We start from the raw sequence: 23,156 nt of genomic DNA on the forward strand, positions 1-23,156 counted from the left end.
ATAGTAACGCGAAATATATATATATATATATATATATATATATATATATATATATATATATGTATATGCTATAAAAGTATTTTGCAAAAATAATTTCGGTAACAAATTATTTGGTTGCAACGACGAAATGTCGCGTTGCTAGGGGGGATAGAGATACCCAATTTCGCTCTAGAAGAATTCTTTCCAAGTGACAAGTTTTATGTCGCAATGTTTTATGTCGAATTATTTTCTAATGACAAGTAGTAAAAACTTAATTGTTTTCACGTTGATACATACATATATGCGATAGCAGCCGCAATCGTATTGCGGTAACAAAGCAGCTACGGCTGCCTTTACATACGTAGTAGTTTTCGATGAAATTTAATACGTAAATAAGAATAATTTCTTTCGAATATATTTCTTCTTCGCGTAGCGCGCGCATACGGCTCCGCGCGGAACGCGTGGAGAAAAGAGGAAACGAAAAGTAAGTAGGTGATGCGCAATTTAGCGATATTCTCAAGTTTTCAGTCGCGACGTAGTCGGCACGCATATCCTATCTCGCCGCTGGAATCCTCATATGTCTGTCAACGTGGCTTCCCAACACCTCGGGGTCTTGGATCACTTTGGTCGAGCCTCGAGGTAGTTCGAGGCTCGAGCGTGCCGGCAATACGAGAAGCGCATAGGCGCGCGTGTCCTACCCCACATCCCACATCCCTCTGTCCCAGCTGCACCAAAATATCATTGGCAACGGGCAAGGCGGGCAACGGGCGACGAGCGACGGGTGGTCCGTGGCGACTAGTGGTCAGAGATCCGGGTCTACTCAGGACCGTATATTTGTCGGAAGCTGGCAAAGCTCTACGATTCATTTAATCCCTTTCGACAAATCAATCGATTCTAATTTCTTATCTTATCTCGAGCGATCTATTACTCGAAACGGAATTCGGAATGTGATTGCAATCGTTAAATCTATCTACACCACATGCATCCTGCTTATACGAACGAACCGTGATTCAATACACGCACATGCACGCACGCACGCACGCACATGTATATACATTTCTTTCATATATACATGATCGATTGAATTATGCGTAGATAATAGATAATCTCCGTCTTCAACGTGCCCTTGTTGCGAATTGATGAATGAATTATAGAAAATAAGCTTTTTCTTACTTTTTATGTCATATATCATTTTATGTGCATCGACCCAAAATGTTTTTTGCATCGTTTATTTCTACTTTTCTCTAAGCATAAAGCACGTTTGGAATTTTTTACTATTTCCAAGTATCGATTTTTTATTCACCTAACATCGCGTATAAATCAACCTATCGATACGAGATGGCATCACGTATCGCCATGTAACGCCACGTTACGCCAGGTATCATATTTATTGTATGTCGATAATATCGCATACCGATACATCTACATCCGTACAATGTTGTTACATTACGGCTGATTGCATTATATTAGTGTCGGTCCACAATAAGTATTTAATCTTTAAGTCTTTAAGAAATTGACCAATCATAGTCGATTATTCTTTTCATTCTTTTCATATTCGATTATAATTGGTTCAATTTCTTACTTCTTAAAGCTTAAATCACCTATTGTGGACCGACACTTACGCGTCGCATCTCTTTCTCATGATTGTGACTCATTTGACACTTTTCAAACGGGATGTGCTTCTGATTGAGGATTGAAAAGGAGAAAGAGAAAATTGAGCAATGAATATTGCTCGAATGTGCAATTAATAGAAAGCTCATCTCACGTGCTGGATATGTGGCATATGACAGCATAGCTGGTATACGATGGCAGAGTGTAAATAATTTTCAAATATACACAGAAAGTATCCCCATGTGAAAAGAAATGTTATGTGATACGATATGCGCAAGATCGCGTTATGAAAAGAGATTGTAGTAAAATAATATTTTTTTTATGTTTGTAAATGTCGTACATACACACATATGCAAACTTACAGTGATATCGAGCGAGAATTTTGTTACATAACCTCAATTTCAAAAATTGTATGCAGTGTATATATGTTAAAATGAATAGTAGTGAGTATTAATATAGACATAACTCATCCTCTTTCTTTCACACGTGAGATGGACAATTCTCAAGCAACAAATTTTTTCATTTCTCCGTTTAGATGCTCATTTGAATTTTATTTTTTTTTCAGATTCCATTGCAGACAGCCCTGGCTCGAAAGCTCTTGAAGCTGTCAAAAACATCAAGGATGTGGCTATATTTAAGAAACCTATTGGATCCGCTAAGAGGAGCAAAAATGCCCAACCAAAGATCTTAGATGAGGATACATATATTGAAAAAATGAGCGAAATTATTCAAAGGGATTTTTTTCCACATTTGGAAAAGCTACAAGCACAGAATCAATATCTGGATGCTTTAGAGCAGAATGATACTAATAGAATGAGAGAGCTGTACGCAAAATATAGCTCCGGTCGACCTGTCACTGAAAGACCGATTAGTCCAGCTACTTTTGAAACTCCATTGCGCAAAACTGAATCAGACAATGACGTAGGGTCTATTTCTGAGACGTCATCACAAAAAACATCCATCGAGTCTATAACAAGAAATGATAAGACTGAAAGTAAAACCGGTCTAGATGATTATTTGAGCACTCATACGAGCGAAGATAACGCCAGTTTTGAAGAAATGATGGTTGAGGCTGAAAGTAAACGCAAACTCAAGTATGCCTGGCTTTATGAGGCCGAGGAGAAATCGAAAGGATGGCTCGCTATCGATGGATCCACAACTGACATCCCAGCTGTTCAAGGATCAAATATCAGACCAAAACAAGTGGATAGTTGGGCTTACAAGAATAAAAATTATATTATGTATATTCCCGATGGAGTGGAACTTACGGCAGAGGAAAAAATAGAATTAGCTAAGAGGAAACAAACTGTAATGCATGAAAATACAAGATTGAGGACAAACCCATTCAACGAACAACAAAACAAAGATACTATTAATGAATTGGCCAAATCGCAGTCCAGAGCTAATGACGGCAAGATTGGTGTGGATGGCAAAGAAGTTGTCAGAACTGCGACGCCACGAGTAAATGGTTTTAGTTTTGTGACAACGCCAAGCCCGAGGCCGGGGGAATGCGAAAGTCCATTGATGACGTGGGGTCAGATCGAAGGGACACCCTTTCGATTGGATGGTGGTGACACTCCATTGCTGAGGACAAGTCAGGGCCCCTCCTTCAGAATAGCGGAACCACCAAAAAGAGAGCAGCTAGCATTACAGTTGGCTGAGAAGGCTGGCGAGAGACATAGAGACCGAAAAAATAAGGCCTTAGAAGCAGCCAGAAAGTCGTTAGCCACGTAAGTGATAAATCAATATTTCATAATGAATATGTATTGGCGAACGGAATAAACGTTATGATATAATAAACGCGCGCGCATAATACACACGTTATAAAAAACTGTTCTTTCCAGTCCATCGCCAAGGTCGACTATAGATCGTCTGAGCACTATGTCCCCCGCAGCAAGAAGGTTAGCGACTCAGAAACTCCGGATATCGGGTACACCCTCTCCTCGACGAACACCATCATCCAGAACTCCATCTGTAGGCATCAGAACATCTGGCACGCCACGCACGATCACATCGGCTGAAGAAGTCATTTCGCAGAAATTGGCGATTAATGCCACGCGGATACAAGGACCTGTGCTCACTGATAATTTACTCAATCTACCTCCACAGCGGCAACGAGCGTCGGATTTTTTCAACAAATGAGAATATTTGTATCAGAAAATCATATATGTGAAATGCTTAAAATGCTTCTCGTGTGTAGAAATCAAACGATATATGTATATAATTACAATAATGTATAGTATAACAAATATATCTATATAAAAGAGACGTACATTATATATGATATGTGTGAATGATTAATTATATTTATTTATTAATTTATTTATTAATTATATTTTATTTTTTTTTTTTTTTATATAATATGTTTAAGATTTTTAATTCTTTTCTTGTGCTTTATCGAATCTCTTTATTGATCTTTTCCCGATTTACGGGCGATTGCATTTTGCCATTGCATCTTTTTCCTTGAAATAGATTTCTCGAAGAAAAAGAATTTCGGTACGCCGTAACGAGATCTAAGAGTATTCATACGCGCGATACACGTACACAAAGCTATCAATTTTCTAAATATCTTTTTAACAAGAAAACGTATGTTTTATTGTTTTGCATATTCAATTCAATTTATAATATTATTTATCCGCATATGTGCGCGCGCGCGTTGTGTAATATACATATATACATATTTTGGCGCATTTTGCGACATTTTTTGCTTAAAATTTAATACGATGTTAATCGTCACGAAAAAGAATGTGACCGGATAATTAATGACCTTGACCGATTCTTTCATCATTCATGGAAGCTTGTATGTATTCTTTCATCCTGGCGGATCTCCGTTTCGTTTATCGTTATAAATACGGAAATCAGATAAAGTCAACCAGACGAACCATTTCCTTCACAACAAAACGATTGATTATGATATCTCTCATCACGAAGCTATAAAACTCGGCTTTTTACAAAGTTGATTGGGATGTGCGTATTGAGGAAGTGAGAGTAAAATCATAATAAATTCATCGCGTAAACGTTGCAACAGGAAGTATTCCCAAGCATACCCAAGCATCGTCCAAACAGTCATTGTTGATCGATTGCGAAATTGTTCATTGTTCGCTAAAGAGCTTGGCGGCTTTTATATAAATCAGAAAGAACATCAGAAAGAAGAAGAGGAGAAGAAGGAGAGAGAGAGAGAGAGAGAGAGAGAGAGAGAGAGAGAGAGAGAGAGAGAGAGAGAGAGAGAGAGAGAGAGAGAGAGAGAGAGAGAGAGAGAAAGAGAGAGAGTATTATTCTCAGAGACAGATATGAGGTCCTCTTTGATCCTAGGAATTATCTCGCTCCTGACGATAGCGACTTCGTGTATCGTCCAGGCACGCAAGCTAGAACAGGCATGCGGGAATTTAGGCCCAGGTACGTGGACTTTATATTCCGCGCGTATCAGACTTATCATCTTTATTTTTATCATCTCGTTTTTAATTACAACGCGTTACAACTTTCTTTTATTCCGAATGCTTTAAAATTCTCGAGGCTAAAGGTTTGATATTTTTATAAAATTATTCTGCTAAATTTATTTTAATGCTAAATTTATTCCGCTAAATTTATTATCGTCTGTTTTTTTGCTTTATGTCATTTTGTATTTGTTCTCAGGCATTAACGCGTGCAAATGCGGGGAGATAGTGGTGAAAGCAGCAAAAGTACAAAAACCATTGTTTTATGCGTCGCCAGAAGCGATCAACGAAGCTGCAGTAGCGCGTGAAGCGGTCGGAAGACTGTCCAATGTGGGAACGGATCGGTGGCATGCCGGAAGCGTGACATCTTTCCCCACATATAAACCTTATTCTAGCGGCACATACAGCAGCAGCAGCAGCAGCAGCAGCAGCAGCAGTACCAGCAGTAGCTCTAGCTCTTCAAGTTCTTCCTCTTCTATCGGACTTCTTGGAGGACTGATCGGGGGAAGTAGCGTTTACTCACCTTTCCATTCCGTCTCGGGCAGAGTTGCTTCCAATTGCGGGTGCAGTGGAAAGAAATCGACTTCCGAATCTCTGGAGGTTCGCGATCTCCTGTCCTCTAACATCGACGGAAAAGTCGTGCCCAGGTATTTCATACCGCAGATTCCTTTATTTAATTCGATTATTCATTATATTTAATGTAATGTCACTCGCGTTTAATAATATTAATCGCGTCACATACGCGAACACTATGTTCGACACGCTACGTGTCGATTTATGTCTGCGTGAAAATCGCACGTGTGATACGACATGCGTTCCGGAATTTTGAAATACTGATATTCAACCGATCGTTCGTCGTTCGACAGTTTCCAACCGATCGGTGATTTGTGCTACCCAACCCCGCGTAGCGGCAAACTCCAGGTGACCACCAAAGTGACACCCGCGTACCCCGGCAAAATCAAGTGCGCCCCTCCCATCCCTTATGAGGTTTGCGTCAAAATACTCAATGGACAGATCGACGATGCAGGATTGCGAGAGCTTGGCTTAGCGACTGCATATGGCAATACCGGCGCTGTGTCTGGTCGGTATGGACTGTCGGGTGGATTAAGCAGCGGAAGTCTATCTGGTAGCACGAGTACTTTTGGTGGATATACTTCCGGCTCCAACAGTGCGGCTCGATATGGTACTTTCGGAGGATACAGGTCATACGCGGGTTCTAGCGCAGACTCGACCGGATACGGTGGCCTCACGGGATACGCGGGATCGTACGCGGGTGCTGGCGCGAGCAGTGTTGGACAGTTGGCCTCTAGAACGAGCGGCTTTGGTGGAATATACGGAAACGGTTTCGCAACTTCGAGCAACGTCGAGATGATTCAAGGATCGGGAGCAAGCCACAGATCCAATTGCGAATCTATTAACGATTTTGGCGACGATCCAGGTACGTGTGTCTCCATCTTCCTTCGTATCTCGCTCCAAGTATTGGTATCTCGCTTTTCCGCCACATTACATCCTTTTCCATCTTTCTCTATCGAGACATGAGACATAAAATGCTACTTAAGATGCTATTTAATCCAGCGGCAATCGTTACGACCCGAATTTTTCACATCGTATCTATGTTCTAACGAAGCGATCGCACTCGCGTTCAGCTTAATTCGTTGATACGGATATCGAGCCGATTGCAAATTATGGATTACGCGCGCGTATGATAAGTATGATAAGTAGAGTAGATTTGATTTTGAAGACTGCAAAATCAAAATTTGTTTATTCTTAATATTCGGAATTTCAGAGTTTCCGGAGGACTATTCGTATCCTCGTTTACCAGCGGATCCGGTCTCACTCACCTTGGCGTACAAAAATCTCTTCCCGCGCACCGTGTATTACAACAAACGAGCGTTCGTGCCGGAGGATAAACTAGCGTTCGGTCACAGAACCGTGCCGACTGAATCAACACCTAGCAAAACGGTGTCGAATGTACCCGAGGAAAAACTTCAGATTCTCGATAAACCCGTGGTGGAATTGAAGCCAGTGTCACCGGTTCCCATCACCGTCGGTGTTTATGACGAGCACGAGGAAGCCAAGTTGGCGGAGCTCGAGGCTATCGAGCGCGAGAGGATAAATCAAGAGGAGATTGCCGAGCAACAGCAAGAAAGCTTTATCACATATGGGTAAATTCAAAGACATTTGGCGTAAGAGTAATCGGCATCTTCTTCGAGGTTCTCGATTATATACACGTGCTCGAGACTATTGGGCTTCATCCATGTGTTATCTCGTCGTAATTTAAAATTACTCTTTTCTCGCGCAACACAGATATCGCGTATCTTCAATGACCTTAATAAAATATTCGTAATAGTATAAAAAAAAAATTCTCGGGTGATGCTTTTTCGAAACTACATTTGTATATTACAAAGAAATGAGATGAAACTTACAACTGAAACTTAAACTTACAATTAAACTCAAAATTCAAACGTTTATCATTTAAAGAAATGTTTCATATCGCTAACTAGAGTGGCCGAGTATTATAATTATTTACAGTATTATATTTATTTATATATAATTATTTAGTCTAAGATATTGAGCAAGATATTGATTGCTTGCAAGATATTTATGTGTCTGGATGAATAATTGGTTTTAGAGACTTAGGATATGCGCCAATAAATGCAGCACTGCCAGGAAGATCGGGAAGGCCTTTATCGGCGGGTCCCATTGGCGTGTTGAACGCGGAAGACGATACCGGAGCGGAATGCGGTCCGATGGGACCACCAGTCCCCGATTACGTTCCTGGCAGCGTCGTGATCGATCGAGAACTCGTGGAAAACGAAGGGGGAGCCGTCGGAGAGGATGACGCCGAGAGTTCCAAATTGTACATCCGTCACTACGCGGACGATGAAATTAGTGACGAGGAGGACGATAGCGACGATTCAACTTCTGGGATATTCGCCAGGTTGAAAAGCGCCGCCCGGAAGTATGGTCCCCCGTGTGGTGCCGCCGTGTGATCCTTTGCGAGATGCGTGGAAAGGATTCGTTGACGACCATTTTCGACTATCGAGAGATTAATCTTGATTGTTTGGCAAACAAGACATTCTGGACAAGACTTCCTCGAATATTACACTATTATTACGCTAGTCCTAGTCTCGAGGAGATTCTAGTCTTGTGTCTTTGTGATGTTGTTGTTATTGTTGTTATTATTATTATTATTATTATTATTATTATTATTATTATTATTATTATTATTATTATTAAGATAATAAAGCACTCGTGCGACAGTCAAATCGTTGATTTTATTATATGATTCCCGATCACACATTCCTAAGTTGTTTCTTTTCTGATTCGCGAGATTTCATTTTTTACAAACAATTATCAATTTGAAAAATTGATTTCACAGACCGTTTGCCGTTTGAGCTTCTAACATATTTGAGCTTCGATTTAATTGTCGTTCAATTTTTTATTATTTTTAACGCTATTTTATTATATTATTATTAATATTAATACACAAGACTAAATATGTATTTGTAAGAACAATTTTTTACTTATAATAACAAACGATGTTTACAGTGTAATATCTTTATCTTTGCGATAATAAAGATTCATCCAAGCGATTTGTCAAGGATCAAATGATACCGTGTGTCTATAGTCTACGCACTATATGCACGCACAAGATTTATGATCTTCCTTCAACTTTCCCGACCAAAACACGACCGTCAGCACGTCATAAAGTGTTCCAGCCGAGAAAAAGGAAGCAACACATGGTGATGCACGATGATCGCCGCAAAGGAAACATAATGTATCTCGGAAAGAGAGAGAACAAACCTCTCTCGCATAGGGATGCTATTTAAAGATGCTCTACGAGCGCTTCTCGAAGCGCTTCTCTTCGAGGGAAGTCGTCTCGTCGAGACGTCTTCCCTTTTTCTTTTCTTTCTTTCGCGAGCACGTGAAATTTACGATATGCGTATGCATTAGATTGATTTATTTCATTTACATACGTATGGTATAAATTATAATACAAGCAGCCAGGCGAACTGCGAAACTACGACTGCGAGTGAATGAGATATTAATGAGATATTAATTTATTACGTGAGTGACGAAACGGACATATATGTATCGCTTAATGATATTGTAAATTGATATTATATATATCGACATCTGATAGGTATATTAAATATAGTACAAGGATTCACAGGAACAATTTCTGTTTCCTGTTTATTATTAGCTTTAAATATTCCTCTTTCTGTTTATATATAAAAGTATGTTTGAGAGAAAAAGAGAAAGGAGGGAAAAGACATATTCTTACAAGATACGTTCACAAGAACGTTCTTTCTTTTGAAATTTCAGTGCTGACTTCAGTGCTGATTTCAGTGCTTTTTTATAAACATTCCTCGGCATCTATATTTTTGTATACGTATAACTATAGAGATTGTATAACTATAGAGAATTCTAAGAGAATTGCAAGATTTACAATTTTGGACACAAACGTACAAAAATTTAAATTCACAAAAATCGACATATTAGAGAAACATTATGAGGTGAGGGGAAATTACATTATTTAAAATTTCAAGAATTTTTCAGGATTTACAAAAAAAAACAATTTCAAAAATTCAAAATTTCAAATTGCGGAAATCAAGAAGAGACAAAGTGGAAAATGTAATCAGAGAAAAAGGAAGGAGAAAATGAGAGAAGATTATGCTATTTAAAGCTCCAACACTTTTCTATAAATTCAACTTAATGCAAATAAATGCAATTTTAATGTGATTTCAAATATTTCTTAGTTTGAAAGTTTGAGTCACAAAGATCTAAGTTTTTGAAAATCGACAATTGAAATGTAATCATGAGTAAGAAAAAAGAAAATTATAATCCTAAGTGTTCTTATTCTAACAACTAGAACATTATTTCTTTCTTTCTTACTTGTGTTATGTGCAAAATTATAATTACACATAATATTATAATTTTTAACATATTATGATGGATGATAGTAAATTTTTAACAAAAAGTTATGCATAATGTTGCGTAAGTAAGTTCATTCTTTGCTTGTTTTTTCCTTTTATTCTTTTTCTTTGTCCTTGTCCTTTTTTTTCTTTTATTATATAGTTCTGCAAGATTTTGTCTTAACTGTGAGTAATTGTTGTGAAACATTACAATAATATAAAATATCTTAGCGTTTTAGATTTAACTAACAGTAACCATTTTTATAGGTCATATTACGTTTGATCATATAATATATTTTATGATTATACTATGTGCATTCTAATTGATAAAAATACTTTATTCTCTCTCTCTCTCTCTCTCTCTCTCTCTCTCTCTCTCTCTATCTCTCTCTCTCTCTCTACTCAGTTCTGTTTAAAGGGTTTGGAAGAGAATTCAAATAAACAGATTTTATGAATCTGTATATATTAAATTAGCTTATACTTATTAATTCATAACGCATATTAATGTATTAATGAATTAGCATACATAATGTTCATCTTTCATCCTTGATGACTTATTGCCTAACAAACAATATGATTTGATAATCTGCATGACACCGGAAACGAGGAATATACCGCATGGACACGCATCGAGGAAAATACGTGCCTGGTCTACTTAGTAATCAAACTTGTCGGTCTCACGAGACACGTAATAACGAGAGTTTATTAAATTGTCATTGTTGGGAGTTTATCTGTTCTTACACCTAAACAGGAAATATTTCGTGAATTTGTCTTGAACAAAACCACTTCTATATCAAGAGCGCGATGTGCTAAGGACCAGTTTAGGTTTTGAAAATCTCTGTGCTACAATGGCGGCAGTAGTCAAATTGCAATTTTTTATTATTCTTGCCATCTGTTTCCATTCGAAATCTTCTTATGGCTTCAAACTGCCGTATAATGGAGCTAAGATAGTTACATACGGCCAGCCATGTCATCCACCGCGTTATTTGCCTGTTACAATTGAGGTATACACGATATTAGTATCTTATTGTTTTGTGTGTAGCAATTAATTCTTTCAAATCGAACACATATTATCTAAGGTATATTATCAAATGATACATTTTTTTAATATAATCAAGAATTATTTTTCAAGAATTATTTTCACGTACAACAATCACGTACACAGACATCTTTTTCATACAAATATATTATGTTGTGTGTGTGTGTGTGTGTGTGTGTGTGGGTGTGTGTGTGTGTGTGTGTGTGTATACACACCAAATTTTCACTTATATATATTACGAATAATATGAGTATCATTCCCAATAAACTTTTTTTCAATGTATAAATATTAGCATTATAAAATTTACAGGAACCTATAAAGCCCGTGACAGAACTCGTTTTACCTACACCGCCGTGTGTTTATCAACCATTGAAATTAAATTACCGAATAATCCCTACTGAACCTTCCCTTCCTTATCAACCGCAAACGGAATATCCAGTTTCCATACAAATACCTCAAGTTCCTGAACCCTTGGAAATAGTCACGTCGGATCCTCTTCGAGGAAAATCTTACGCTTACAACATTCAGACTCTACCACCTCCATCCGTGCCAATTACAACGAGATACGATTTCGATTTTCAAGTGCCACCTTCACCAATTTCGTAAGTATTCTACGAATATTTGCTTCGTTTTATTTTAAAGAACACTTAGAAAGTATATTCATAGATTATGCAATCCATCGCAATTAATTTGTAATTTTAGTTTGTAATTAATAATTAATAATTGTAATTAATTTGTAATTTTAGTGAATTTATCTGTTGATTCTTTGAATTATTTTAATAACAAATTTTCTTACACGATAACAATATTACGTTCACAAAAAATGTTTCTTTCATCATACACAACATGTATTTTTGTTTTTCAGAACGACACCGACGCCACAATCTATGAAACTCTTGACAGGTCTCACTAGTAAAATTGACAAGGTTTTAATTCCTGCCTGTGAATTGCCATCTTCTAGCTGCTGTAAGACTGATACGGCATAAATTTATTTCTTATGTAACGCAGTGTTTCTCATTAATTGTGAGAAATGCATAGGATATATATATTAATTCGGATATACATAGACTTAAATAAAAAGTAAATAAAAAGATGTAAGAAAGATATAATTCTGAATTTTAATAACTCCCCTCCTCCCTTTCAACTTTATTTTATTCTTTTTTTACGTTTTTATATATTGCTACTTGCATTTCAAATTTCAAACAAAGATAAAATTTATTTTGACAGAAGAGAATAAATAGTCTTTTTCAATCTACGTACCTTATTTGTACCGACATTGTCTCTCTTTCTCTCCCTCTCACACACGCGCCACACACACACACACACACACACACACACACACACACACACACACACACACACACACACACATTAATATATAAACAACTAGTTTTGTAAATTTATCATCATACTACTGTTATTATAACGTTAAAAAATTGAATTAAAATAATGTCAAAACAATATAATGATTTTATGTTACAAGCATAATACGATTTAATTCTTCTTCTCTGCGAACAATAATCAGAATTTGCTTACGTTTACAATTTTTTAATTTTTTTATTATTTATCTTGCAACGCTTGTAATATATATGATGTAATATATATGATGTTAAATTTATAAAGTAAATTTATAAAGCGTCAAGTTTCAAATAAATATTGCAATTAATGATAATATTTAAATAGAAAATTTATAAATACGAAGAGTAAATAATAAATTTTATATATTTCAATAAATTTTATATATAAGAATTATTCTTCTTTATACAAGTTAAGTTTATATTAAATTATTCTATCTCTTTATGTGGAAAATATCCAAATTTTCTCATTAATTTATCAATAAATTTCTTTTATTCAACAATTTATTAAATAATAAAATGTGTAATATACACTTTTGTCTTACACATTGTTCTCTGTCTCCGATCATATGTATACAAGATATGTATACGTGTGTACGCATGAATGTACGCACGCGTGAACGTACGCGTATACAAAATATAAATAGACATTCACTATAAATGTTTAATTCATAGTAGCATGAGTGTGGGTGTATATGTTGAATTATGTGTGTATCGAGAAAGTATCGATATATATATATATATATATATATATATATATGATAGATATATATATATATATATATATATATATATATATATATATATATATATATATATATATATTATTTCACTGGTAAAGAAAGTGATTCGTGATTATTCACGAAGGCAAATGCCGTGCAAAAAATATCCTTTAATAACAACCTTTTAGACTAATATTGGATGAATCGTGCTTCGTTACAAAGCGAGTCGCTGATGAGATCATGGATAATCTCACGCGCATCAGCACGTATCTCAGTTGGCAATCGTTGACGGCCAACAATCTCCGGTGTTATTTGATTCCATCACGATCTTCGTGCCGAATCTGAATACGATGATAATGATTCTGAGGGTATATGAAGCAGCCTGTAGTAGCTAGAGTCATCGAGTTTCTCATCGAAGCTCACCATGGCGAATACGAATAATATACTCGCGGCATTCGCCATCGTCTTCCTGACCTGTTTATCTTTAAGTTCGGCTTTCGTAAAGCATGACTTGGATATTCCTAATGCCTTGAAGAAGCATGAGACACAAACATTTCTTCGGGAAAAGAGAGAAAAGGAAGCAGAAGCGGAATATTTCAACAACAATAATCCTTTAGAATTGGAGGAAGAAATATCGGAGCCAACATTCGTGGTGTACGATAAAAGAGAAGCGATCGGAGAAGAGGCAAAAGAGAGAGGTCAGAAGGACGATGAGAAGAACGAAGAACAAGAGAAACCGAACACGCGTAAAACAACATCGAAGAGCAACAACGTCGAAGAGGAAGAAGAAGGTGCTAAGGTAATTACGTTATCTATTTATTATTGAGAATCAGAAAGGATAAATCGGAATTGAAGCACATTTAAAAAAGCTATTCTCCGCTTTTTTTAGGATGATGTATTCTCGTACAGAGATATGCATGATCTCATCCAAGCATTGATTCTCGCGGATAAGGAAGACATTGCTGAAAGATTGCAACAATTGCGAGAAGCAGAGGTAACCGATTATAAACGTCTACAATACATAATCGTCGTTGAAACTTGAACAATAATATTTATATTTAATCGATAGAGAAAAATTAGAGAAAAAATTTTTTACAATTGATTCGTGATAGTTGATTCTATGTCGCATCTGTGATACCACATCTTTAGCATCATCTAACAATAAAAATTCGTAAATGTGAAAATTTTAAAATTTTAAAATTTGAAAAAGCAAAGCGTGCCACGATTACAGATGAGAATTGTAATCTTGTCTTGTGTTTGTTTGCAGAATGCTACGAAATTCGAGATATCGAGCAATTTACCAAAGCGTCAAGCGATCGCATCTGCAGCTGCAGCCGCAGCCGCAGCCGCATCCAGCGCGTCCAGCGATCTTCTTGGGACCGATTTGTGGGATGTCGTTCCTCTGACCGATCTGGATGCTCACTCTTGTGAAGTTGAGGCCTTCTCACACGGTCACTCGCATGTGTCGGGTACGATCGTGCATGAATTTTCCTGCGAATTGAGGAAGCTCTGGCACTATGGTTTGATCGTTCTGAGAAACTTCAAGTCCGAGCTTAGTTTGGGACCGTTGATAGCTGGGGAGGTTGTTACCGATGGCATTTTCGGCCATTTGTTTCATCACACGTCACATCTTCTCCATGCCGTCATTAGAGAGCCTCATCATCTGTTGATCTTGCCCGATATAATCCAGGACGCTGTACCTTTCCCCAGCATCACCGGTGCCATTCATCGACTCAAACACGTTTTCTTTAAGGTGCTGGACTTTGTGTGTGATCTCGTTCGCGGACATGTCTCTCATATTTTTCGACACTTGTTCTCTCATCTTCATCATCATCATCATCACCTGGGGGTGCGTTTACGAGAAAAGCTGCATCATTTGAAAGGATTCGACTCGATCCTGCCATTGGAGGAAATGATCGCGGAACCAATCCTACCTACAGCGGCATCCGCGACAATGGCAACAGCGACAGCGACAGCGACCGCCTCTAGCGATGGCCCAATTATAGTCTCGGATTACCAAAGATCACTGGCGGAAGTACTGTCTTCGTTCCGCGGTTTCTACGACGGCTACCACGCATCTGGATTACCCCACTTGATCAGGACCGGTGCGAGGAGTTTCTTCACGTCTCCGATATATTCCAGAATGAGTTCGTATTTGCCCTTCTTTAATCATTTCGGATGCGGACCGATCCAAGAGGCTACGACAACCACATCCACGGTAACCACATCCAGCGCATCCGCCGCGTCCAGCGCATCGAGCTCCGTTGGTATCGATAGTGGTTCGATAGTAGGCCCGATAGTAAGCCCGATAGCACCCATCGTCGCACCTGTTGAATCCGAAATTGCGAGCTCCTCGACAGCGTCCGCCACCGCCACTGCCACCGCTACTGTCGCCGAAACGCCGCAGCCAGTGATTTCCGCTGGACCGACGATAGTCCCCTTGACGACAATTCCTTACGAGTCGACCTCTTCGACGGCTGCAGCCGCGACGGCAACGGCAACGGCAACGGCGGCAACGGCGGCAGCATCGCCGGTAATCGAATCATCGAGTTATCAGACTGTTCCGCAAGTGTACGCCCCGATCGTGGTCGAGGAGATCGCGGTGCCTGCCGTCCTTGAGAGTAACGCGGTGGCGGCCACTTCCGCGGCCGCGTCCGCGGCTGCGTCCACGGCTGCATCCGCAGCGGCAACTTCTTCAGCCGCGAACGTAGTCCCGAATCCGATTGTCGAACGGACAATGCCGCTTGTTTCGCCGTTACGCAGACACAGACTCAGACCGGGTTTGTCCACTGTCGCACCGGCGGCCGCAACCGCTGCCGCAGCCGCGGCTGCGACCGCGAGTGCGTCCGCCTCCTCCACGCAGAGCGGCGATGACTCTTTGCTCGAGTCTGCTCGATATCGAGGACTTGATCTGGACATTGATCGTCGGATCAGGTATCCGTCGATCCGTCCGCGAGTTAGCCACGTCGTCACGGTTCCATCATCTCCCACTGCCTCATCAGCCGCGGCGGCCTCCGCTTCCGCTGGCTCGCAGGCGTCCTCCGCCGTGGCCAGCAGTTCAGCCAGCACCGTTTCTTCGGATGGCTTCAACCTCGTTTTACCCAGAGAACAGATAGTTGGCGCTCTGGGTTATGACTACTTACTGCCGGGCGACGTCATCTCGGTCACCCTGAGAAACAAATCGATCCTGTTCGGCCGCGTGTTGGACACCACTAGCCCGATCACATTTACTTTTCTCAGACCAAAGGTACGCGCCTCTCTGCTCCGCCACGGTGGACGGGTTTGGAATCTTCTGCCCAGAGACTTCAAGGATCCCGAATGCGTCCGAAAGTTCAACAACCCTCTACTCCTACGTTACGGTCTTTAGAAACAGCGTATCTTTGTGACTAGTCTTAAATTATTGTCAGTCGATATGTATCGAACGATTGTCCGATGTACCGATCGATCGTGAATAAAAATGTGTTAATATTTAATTAATTGCGTTAATATTTTTATAACAGTTTTTCATTGCAACGTTAACTTTGCGAGCTTTTCATTTCTCCCCGATCTTAATATTTCACGCGAGCTATGCTCAATGTGTCACGAGCATAACTCGCGTAAAATCGCGTTGATTTTTTCCATTTATTATTTTGTTTGTTACTTTAAACACTTGTGATGATTTTTTAGTTAGATGAATTGAAGCAGATTTTGCATGCAATTTATAAAAAGCATCGATGCGTATCTGATGTGTATGCTTACGCAAATGTCTCAAAAAATGTGTGTGTGTGTGTGTGTGTGTGTGTGTGTGTGTGTGTGTGTGTGTGTGTGTGTGTGTAGGATGTACGAACAAACGGATGATGTTTGTTTTTTATAAATAAAAAAAATCTTTCGTCGTGGTAACTTTCCGAGCACAATAAATTAAGACGTGTAATTTATCGTAAAGTACTTTAAATTCGTTTCATTTCGTGTAAATCAGATATAACGCTTATTCATGCAATAAATTTGAACGTATTATGATATATTATGTCTATTTTAACATGATAACAACAAAGTTACGATAGATTTTGTACCGAGAATTGTATACTCATCCACAGACACAATATCAGGATAGCTCTTTTAGATTTGAATCGGAGAATTGTATTGAAGTATTATTCGAAAGCAGGTGAAGTATTATTCGAAGGATTCGAAAACATAAAAAAATGCTTATAGAGCATAATTTGAATAATTTTAACACGCAAATATGAATCATAAAAAGAGAGTTCTTTCTCACAAGAATATTATTTCTAAACTTTTCCTTTTACGAATGGTCGTATTATATCAGCTTGAAAAATAATTTCAGATTTCAAAAGTCAAATAGATTATAACTAAAATTGATTATAACTATTTGGTTATTCTATATGTTTAACATGTTTGTGTAACAAACAAATGGGCCTGTTCAAAACGGAGCAGATAAGGTAGCGAATGAAAATATATTGGCCAAAGAAGCGAGGCGCGCCAGGCACGCCAGGAGGCACACATTAGCATGTCTTTATGTCTTGTCATTATTATACTATATTATTGCAAATTTGTATACAGATTGTGTATTCTGTACACAATACATACGATTTGTTACGCACTTTTAATTAGATATACCTACATTAGATTACATGCAGTTCCATGCGATCTGTTTTCGCAAGCGGATCGATAAAAAAATTTGCTGACGGATTATCATAACGAAGCCGGAGCCGGCTTTATCGCAAGTTAGCTCGTTTATTTTAACGATCGATGCTCATTGAAATCACTCCACAATCCGAGTAGACATGCGAAAGCATCGTATCGCATCGTATCGTCTCGATGTGATATATCGTCGTCTTCTGCTGATGCTTTAAGAAGAACGCTTCGTTGCGTCTCGCGCGCTGGGAGATGAAGTTCCAAGAAATTTATCGAGTTATCACACCAAGCGGGTCATTGCAAAGAGCTTGGATGCAATCTAGCATCATTGATCATGGATGGAGAGAAAAATTAAGTTTAGATTTATCATTTATCTATCATTTATGTACATTTACGTGTCGTTAATTGACGGAACGTTTTCAAGATCAAACTACTTTTATAGTGAAATATCTTGATATCTGGAGATAAACCTGTTGTACAAGGGAGGGGGATGGGGGTGTTAAGAAATATTTTATTTAACTTAAAACCACTTCGGGATAGTTTCCTTTTTAGATATATTTTTTTTCTTTATTTAAGAGCAGCTTTGTAATATTAGGTTCTTTTTGCGTACAAAATATAACACGTGTATTTTAAAAATAACAAGAAACCTTTTCTTTTCGGAGAAAGATAACATAAATTTGTTCCGTTTGTCGATCGAGAATGATTAATTTTGCTAGAGGAAAAATCTGTCAAATCCCTTTTAATATATCTTCTATAGTAATAAATAGTTTTGAGATATATTCTTTAAATGATAAAATTCTGATCGAGATTCCTTCTATCTTGCCTCGGTATCACATCATGCGTGCGTGCGTGCGTATTTATGACAGAGGCAAGTAAAATATAAAAATTTTCATCTTTCTCTCCATCTAACTAAATATCTTTTAAATATAAAGACAAAGTCGAAGCCGAGGAATCGAAGCAAGCATCACGGCAAAAGAAAGAGAAGAAGAGACAAACAATGTCAAAGAGATCTATCAGAGAGTCTGTCAGATGCCGAATACGCGCGTGAAATTTATTACGTGTACATGCATACGAGTCAACAATGTCCTTGCCTCAATGAGGACAGGACGCGCAAAACAATGTAGAAATGTAGAAGTCAATAAAAAAGAAGAAAGATCAGCGGGAATATAACAAACTATGTATTTGATAACGTACATACGCTATTGATTAATCTCTCTCTCTCTCTCTCTCTCTCTCTCTCTCTCTCTCTCTCTCTCTCTCTCTCTCTCTCTCTCTCTCTTTCTCTCTGATTAGTCTCTATCCTCAATTGATCGTAATTTATGAACTTTATACGAATGTGTTTCAACGTAAAAATTTCAATTTTGCAGCCTAAAAAGCAAGAAGCGGATAGATATATAAAAGAGTAATAATAGGCGTTTAAAATATAAAAATAATGGAATATATAATGGATATATAATGGATTTACGTAAACAATTCTTAAATACGGTGCAGACGGTATATGACTTTCAAATTTCGTAAAATAAAGAAAAAAGTTATTACGTACGTTCGAAAATAATATTGACTTGCGTCATTAATTAAATCGAGAAAAATAATTGAAATGAAATTTTAAGACAAAATGTCAACAATCGCTATCTCTTCTCTTCTGTTTGGAAATCGCTACATTGATTTCCAAATCAACTCATCATATTTTGTTATGCAAAGATATGTTGTTTCTTCGAGCAAAGAAATACTGTTGTGTCAGGCGTTACAACTGGCGTTATGTCTGGTATGATTTCGTTGAATTGATAATTAACCATTTTGCAATTTATCATGTACCATTATCACGCATAAGGACGCTATTCAGTCAAGTTAGCGCAGGTGTGCCATGTCAAATAATGTCAAATAACGCGTTGGCGAGTAAGAGCTAATATCGTGGGTGAACAATATCGTGGACACCTATGCAACAGACACGATAAACAAATTTCAATCAATATATAAGCAAATTTCCAATCAATATATAAGCACCCATATTCGCTGATATTCATGTCATTGCGGATCGCAGTTCTTGATTTTTCTCCACTTGATTTTTCTCTACGGAATTGGACCCATCGTACTTTCGATCGTATCGCGCTTACGTTGCCCAAATTGCGATGGCACGCGTTGTTCTTTTAGTGACCGCGCTAGCGGCCATATGTTATATGAGCCAGGTAAGTTGTTGCACACGAATGATCGCGCGATCGATTTGCGAATTCTTTGAAATTCATTCCAAGAATTCGTTCGGAGAAATGAATAAGGATTGACTCAAACATATTATATAATTAGGATATTACGAATATTACGAGATAGTGTTAATTAAATAGGTAGATAGATTAAACGATTAAGATTAAACGAAAATTTAACGTGCCGGTTATCAATTGCTCCAATTATTCCATGGAACATGTTGCATGGAGTAATTGGAAATTACTATAATAATCATTGCGAATGTTATAGTATATATATAGTATATTATTACGAAGTTAGTAACGAAGAAATGTTGAACTCATTGTGACAAATTTTTATTTTTAACATGCGATTGTAATTGCATTCTCGTATTATGCAACACGCAATTTCTGTCATTTCATGTCTTAAACAATACGATACATTTACGAGATTCCTGTTCCTTATACACCTATATATAGCTAGCCTGCCATAGCTTATAACATTGTACACTACTTTTTCTATAGTACACGCAAACATATTATATAATCACTTTATACATTTACTGTATAATACTGTATCATTGCGACATTGCAACATTGCACATAGCAATAAGCAATGAATGTATTCCTTTCCTTTTAATGTACATTTACTTACACTTGTCTACTATTTTGTCCCATGCTTCGAAATATAAAAAATAATTGTTGTTTTATTAATCGCTTGTCAGGCCATTCCGGTGCCAGTGGAAAATGTGGGAACTGTGCTTGCTGCGCAAGCTGAATTGCAAGACATCATTGGCAAGATAAAGGAAATATTTAATCAGATTAAAAGCGAAGCGGGAGGCAAATTCGAGGATATCGTGAAGAAAGTCAAGGAATATTTGAAAGAACTCCAGGAAAAGAAAAATATCGACGAAAGTGCTTTCGAGCTAGAGGCTGAAGAAAATGCCGAGAAATTACAAACACAAAATGCAAACGAAATTTTTGAGAAACTAGTAGAAAGGAAGAAACAAATCGAGCAGAATTTCCAGGATGCGCTCAATGATAGAGCTGAGAAGATTAACAACATTATCGACAAGTTCAGTAGCGAGGAAACGCGTGAAAAATTGAAGGAGTGGTTAGATAAAAACAAATCAAAGATCGAAGAAAAAATAAAAGAGATACTCGAAAAGATACAGGAACATAGTCAAACTAGCGGTAGTCAAACTTATGGCACTGTTTTAGGCAGAGACACAACGAGCATTATCAACAAAAATATGAAAAAGTTGAAGGATAACGCCCGTGAAGGCATAAAGAAACTTGAGGAAAATGCAAAAGAAAATCTAAAAGAATTCACGGAGAACGGTGAAAAATTGAAGGGAGAGTTAAGCGACCGGACGAATAAAATCTTGGACAAGCTTAAGGACCTGAGGAAAAATGCCGAAGAGAACAGCAAAGTACTTAAAGACAAGGTGCAAAAGGGAGCGAACGAAGTGGCTGGCAAAGTAAAAGAGACGGTGACAGGTGTTATTGAAAACATTAAGAAAGACGCTGCTAAATGGAAGGACGACTTGAACGATCTAGTCGGAAAATTGCAGAGCAAAGCCGGTGAATTGAAGAAAAAGTTTGAGGAAGGATTCAAGGAAAACCTCGGAAAAGTAAAGAAAGAATTCGGCGAATGGAAGGAAAAGCTTGAGAAAGAAGCCGATAACGTGAGGAAAATGTTAGAGGAAGAATTCGAAAAAATAAAGGAAAAAGCAGGTGAATTAAAGAAAAAGTTGGACGACGAAGCCGTTGAAGTGAAGAAAAAGATCGAGAACCAAGTCGATAACTTGAAAAAAATAGCAAAGGAACAACTTGTAAAGGTACAGGAAGAGATAAAGAAAATCAAGGAAAAGTTCAATACCGAAGTTCCTAAACTGATTGAATTGTACAAGGAAAAAGCCGGTGAATTTAAGAAAAAGTTAGAGGAAATAGTCAATAAACATCAGGAAGACGTTAAAGAATTACTGAAAGATGGTGTTGAAAAAATAAAAAAAGGAGGTGTTGAATTGAAAAAAAAAATGGAGGAAAAAGCTAAAAAAATCAAGGAAAAAGCCGGTAAATCGAAGAAAGAGATAGAGGAAAAAGCCAAAGAATTAAAGAAGCATTTGGAAGATAATATGGAGAAACTGACGAAGAACTTGGAAAAACAAGTCAATGAATTGATCCCAAAATTACAGAAAGGTTTCGAAAAAGTAAAGAAAGAAGCCGGTGAATTGAAGACAAAGGTGGAGGAAGGAGTTGATAAATTGAAGGACGCGTTGAAAAGTGGTGCCGAGAAATTAGAAGGAAAAGCAGAAAAAATAACTGATGAGTTAAAAGACAAAATAGGGAAAGGAACGGATAAATTGGGTGAAATGTTGAAAGGCGGTGCCGAGAAATTAACAGATGGCGTCAAGAAAGGTAACGAAGCACTTAAGAATATCAAAAAGAAGTTTATGCCTAAAACGGCAGGCATTCTAACAGACGGTATTGGAGGTATCATGGGCAACGTAAATAAAATAATAGACGGTGCTATGGGAATCGTAGGTGATACAACAAACATGGTAGGAGACACGCTAAAAAAACTCGGAGACCTTTTAACGAGAGATGTTAAAAACCAGACTGATAAAATCTAAGAAGAGATAGGTAATGTCGGCGAGAGTCAATAAAAAGAAAAATGAAATGGCAAGCAAGATCGGGAGAGTTTCGTCTTTTGTCGCCGGCGGCCCTTTTAGCCGAGGATTTTGATTAAGCTTATTTGGTTAAAAACACAATTTATTATTTTGATTCTGTTCAATCAAAGTTTATGTGTTCGAAAGATGCCACATTGCCAGATGCTAACTTCAATGTCAAGAATTCTCTAAAATTTTATAATTTTTAATAGCTATGATCTATAAATATTTTTTATACAGCCGTTAAATCCAGTGAGCAAAGTCTGTATCATGTCGTTGTCAATGTTTCTTAGTTTTTAAAATTTAGCACTAGTTAATAAATCTTTTATGTAATAAATCGTTTATGTTTTATCATCTTTATCTTAGTTAAGATCCTCTACAAAAGTAACTTTTTCGGAATTGTCAATGTCGTACAACTCTTATCATGATTAACACTTGTAAAGAAAAGGAATAAAGGACATGTAATATTGTGAAAATTGACTTTATCTTTTGCACAAATTTGATGAAATAAAAAGAATACTATTATGTATGTATAACGGAATTATTTTATTGCACTGTCCTCCCCTTTCTCTCTCTCTCTCTCTCTCTCTCTCTCTCTCTTTGTACGTGTAATTAGATA

General features: G+C 37.7%; 5 protein-coding genes across 6 annotated transcripts; all 5 read left to right on the plus strand.

The window, feature by feature from the left end:
• Window positions 1–1,457: 1,457 nt before the first annotated feature.
• Window positions 1,458–3,869, plus strand: LOC105423563 (ess-2 splicing factor homolog). 2 transcript variants are annotated; one of them, XM_011633341.3, is made up of 3 exons: window positions 1,458–2,033; window positions 2,156–3,320; window positions 3,435–3,869. In XM_011633341.3, the coding sequence occupies exons 1-3, from the start codon at window positions 2,003–2,005 to the stop codon at window positions 3,730–3,732; spliced, it is 1,494 nt and encodes a 497-aa protein (XP_011631643.2). In that variant the 5' UTR covers window positions 1,458–2,002; the 3' UTR covers window positions 3,733–3,869. The 2 variants fall into 2 exon arrangements, with proteins under 2 accessions (XP_011631643.2, XP_011631644.2); XM_011633342.3 differs by having other exon boundaries at window positions 1,458–1,794.
• Window positions 3,870–4,783: 914 nt separating this feature from the next.
• LOC105423562 (uncharacterized) lies at window positions 4,784–8,620 on the plus strand. The gene is made up of 5 exons (XM_011633340.3): window positions 4,784–4,986; window positions 5,224–5,671; window positions 5,891–6,462; window positions 6,811–7,189; window positions 7,657–8,620. The coding sequence occupies exons 1-5, from the start codon at window positions 4,881–4,883 to the stop codon at window positions 8,015–8,017; spliced, it is 1,866 nt and encodes a 621-aa protein (XP_011631642.2). The 5' UTR covers window positions 4,784–4,880; the 3' UTR covers window positions 8,018–8,620.
• Window positions 8,621–10,731: 2,111 nt separating this feature from the next.
• LOC105423561 (uncharacterized) lies at window positions 10,732–12,091 on the plus strand. Its single transcript, XM_089081152.1, has 3 exons — window positions 10,732–10,947; window positions 11,292–11,584; window positions 11,848–12,091. Exons 1-3 carry the CDS (start codon window positions 10,792–10,794, stop codon window positions 11,966–11,968), a joined length of 570 nt encoding a protein of 189 aa, XP_088937278.1. The 5' UTR covers window positions 10,732–10,791; the 3' UTR covers window positions 11,969–12,091.
• Window positions 12,092–13,447: 1,356 nt separating this feature from the next.
• Window positions 13,448–16,532, plus strand: LOC105423560 (uncharacterized). The gene is made up of 3 exons (XM_011633338.3): window positions 13,448–13,858; window positions 13,949–14,053; window positions 14,327–16,532. Exons 1-3 carry the CDS (start codon window positions 13,484–13,486, stop codon window positions 16,424–16,426), a joined length of 2,580 nt encoding a protein of 859 aa, XP_011631640.3. The 5' UTR covers window positions 13,448–13,483; the 3' UTR covers window positions 16,427–16,532.
• A 3,047-nt stretch (window positions 16,533–19,579) lies between these two features.
• Window positions 19,580–23,066, plus strand: LOC105423559 (uncharacterized). Its single transcript, XM_011633337.2, has 2 exons — window positions 19,580–19,874; window positions 20,591–23,066. Exons 1-2 carry the CDS (start codon window positions 19,818–19,820, stop codon window positions 22,499–22,501), a joined length of 1,968 nt encoding a protein of 655 aa, XP_011631639.2. The 5' UTR covers window positions 19,580–19,817; the 3' UTR covers window positions 22,502–23,066.
• Window positions 23,067–23,156: the final 90 nt, after the last annotated feature.

The sequence above is a fragment of the Pogonomyrmex barbatus genome, unplaced genomic scaffold (assembly GCF_055798465.1).
Source record: "Pogonomyrmex barbatus isolate J1 unplaced genomic scaffold, ASM5579846v1 scaffold4, whole genome shotgun sequence".
NCBI lineage: Eukaryota > Metazoa > Arthropoda > Insecta > Hymenoptera > Formicidae > Pogonomyrmex > Pogonomyrmex barbatus.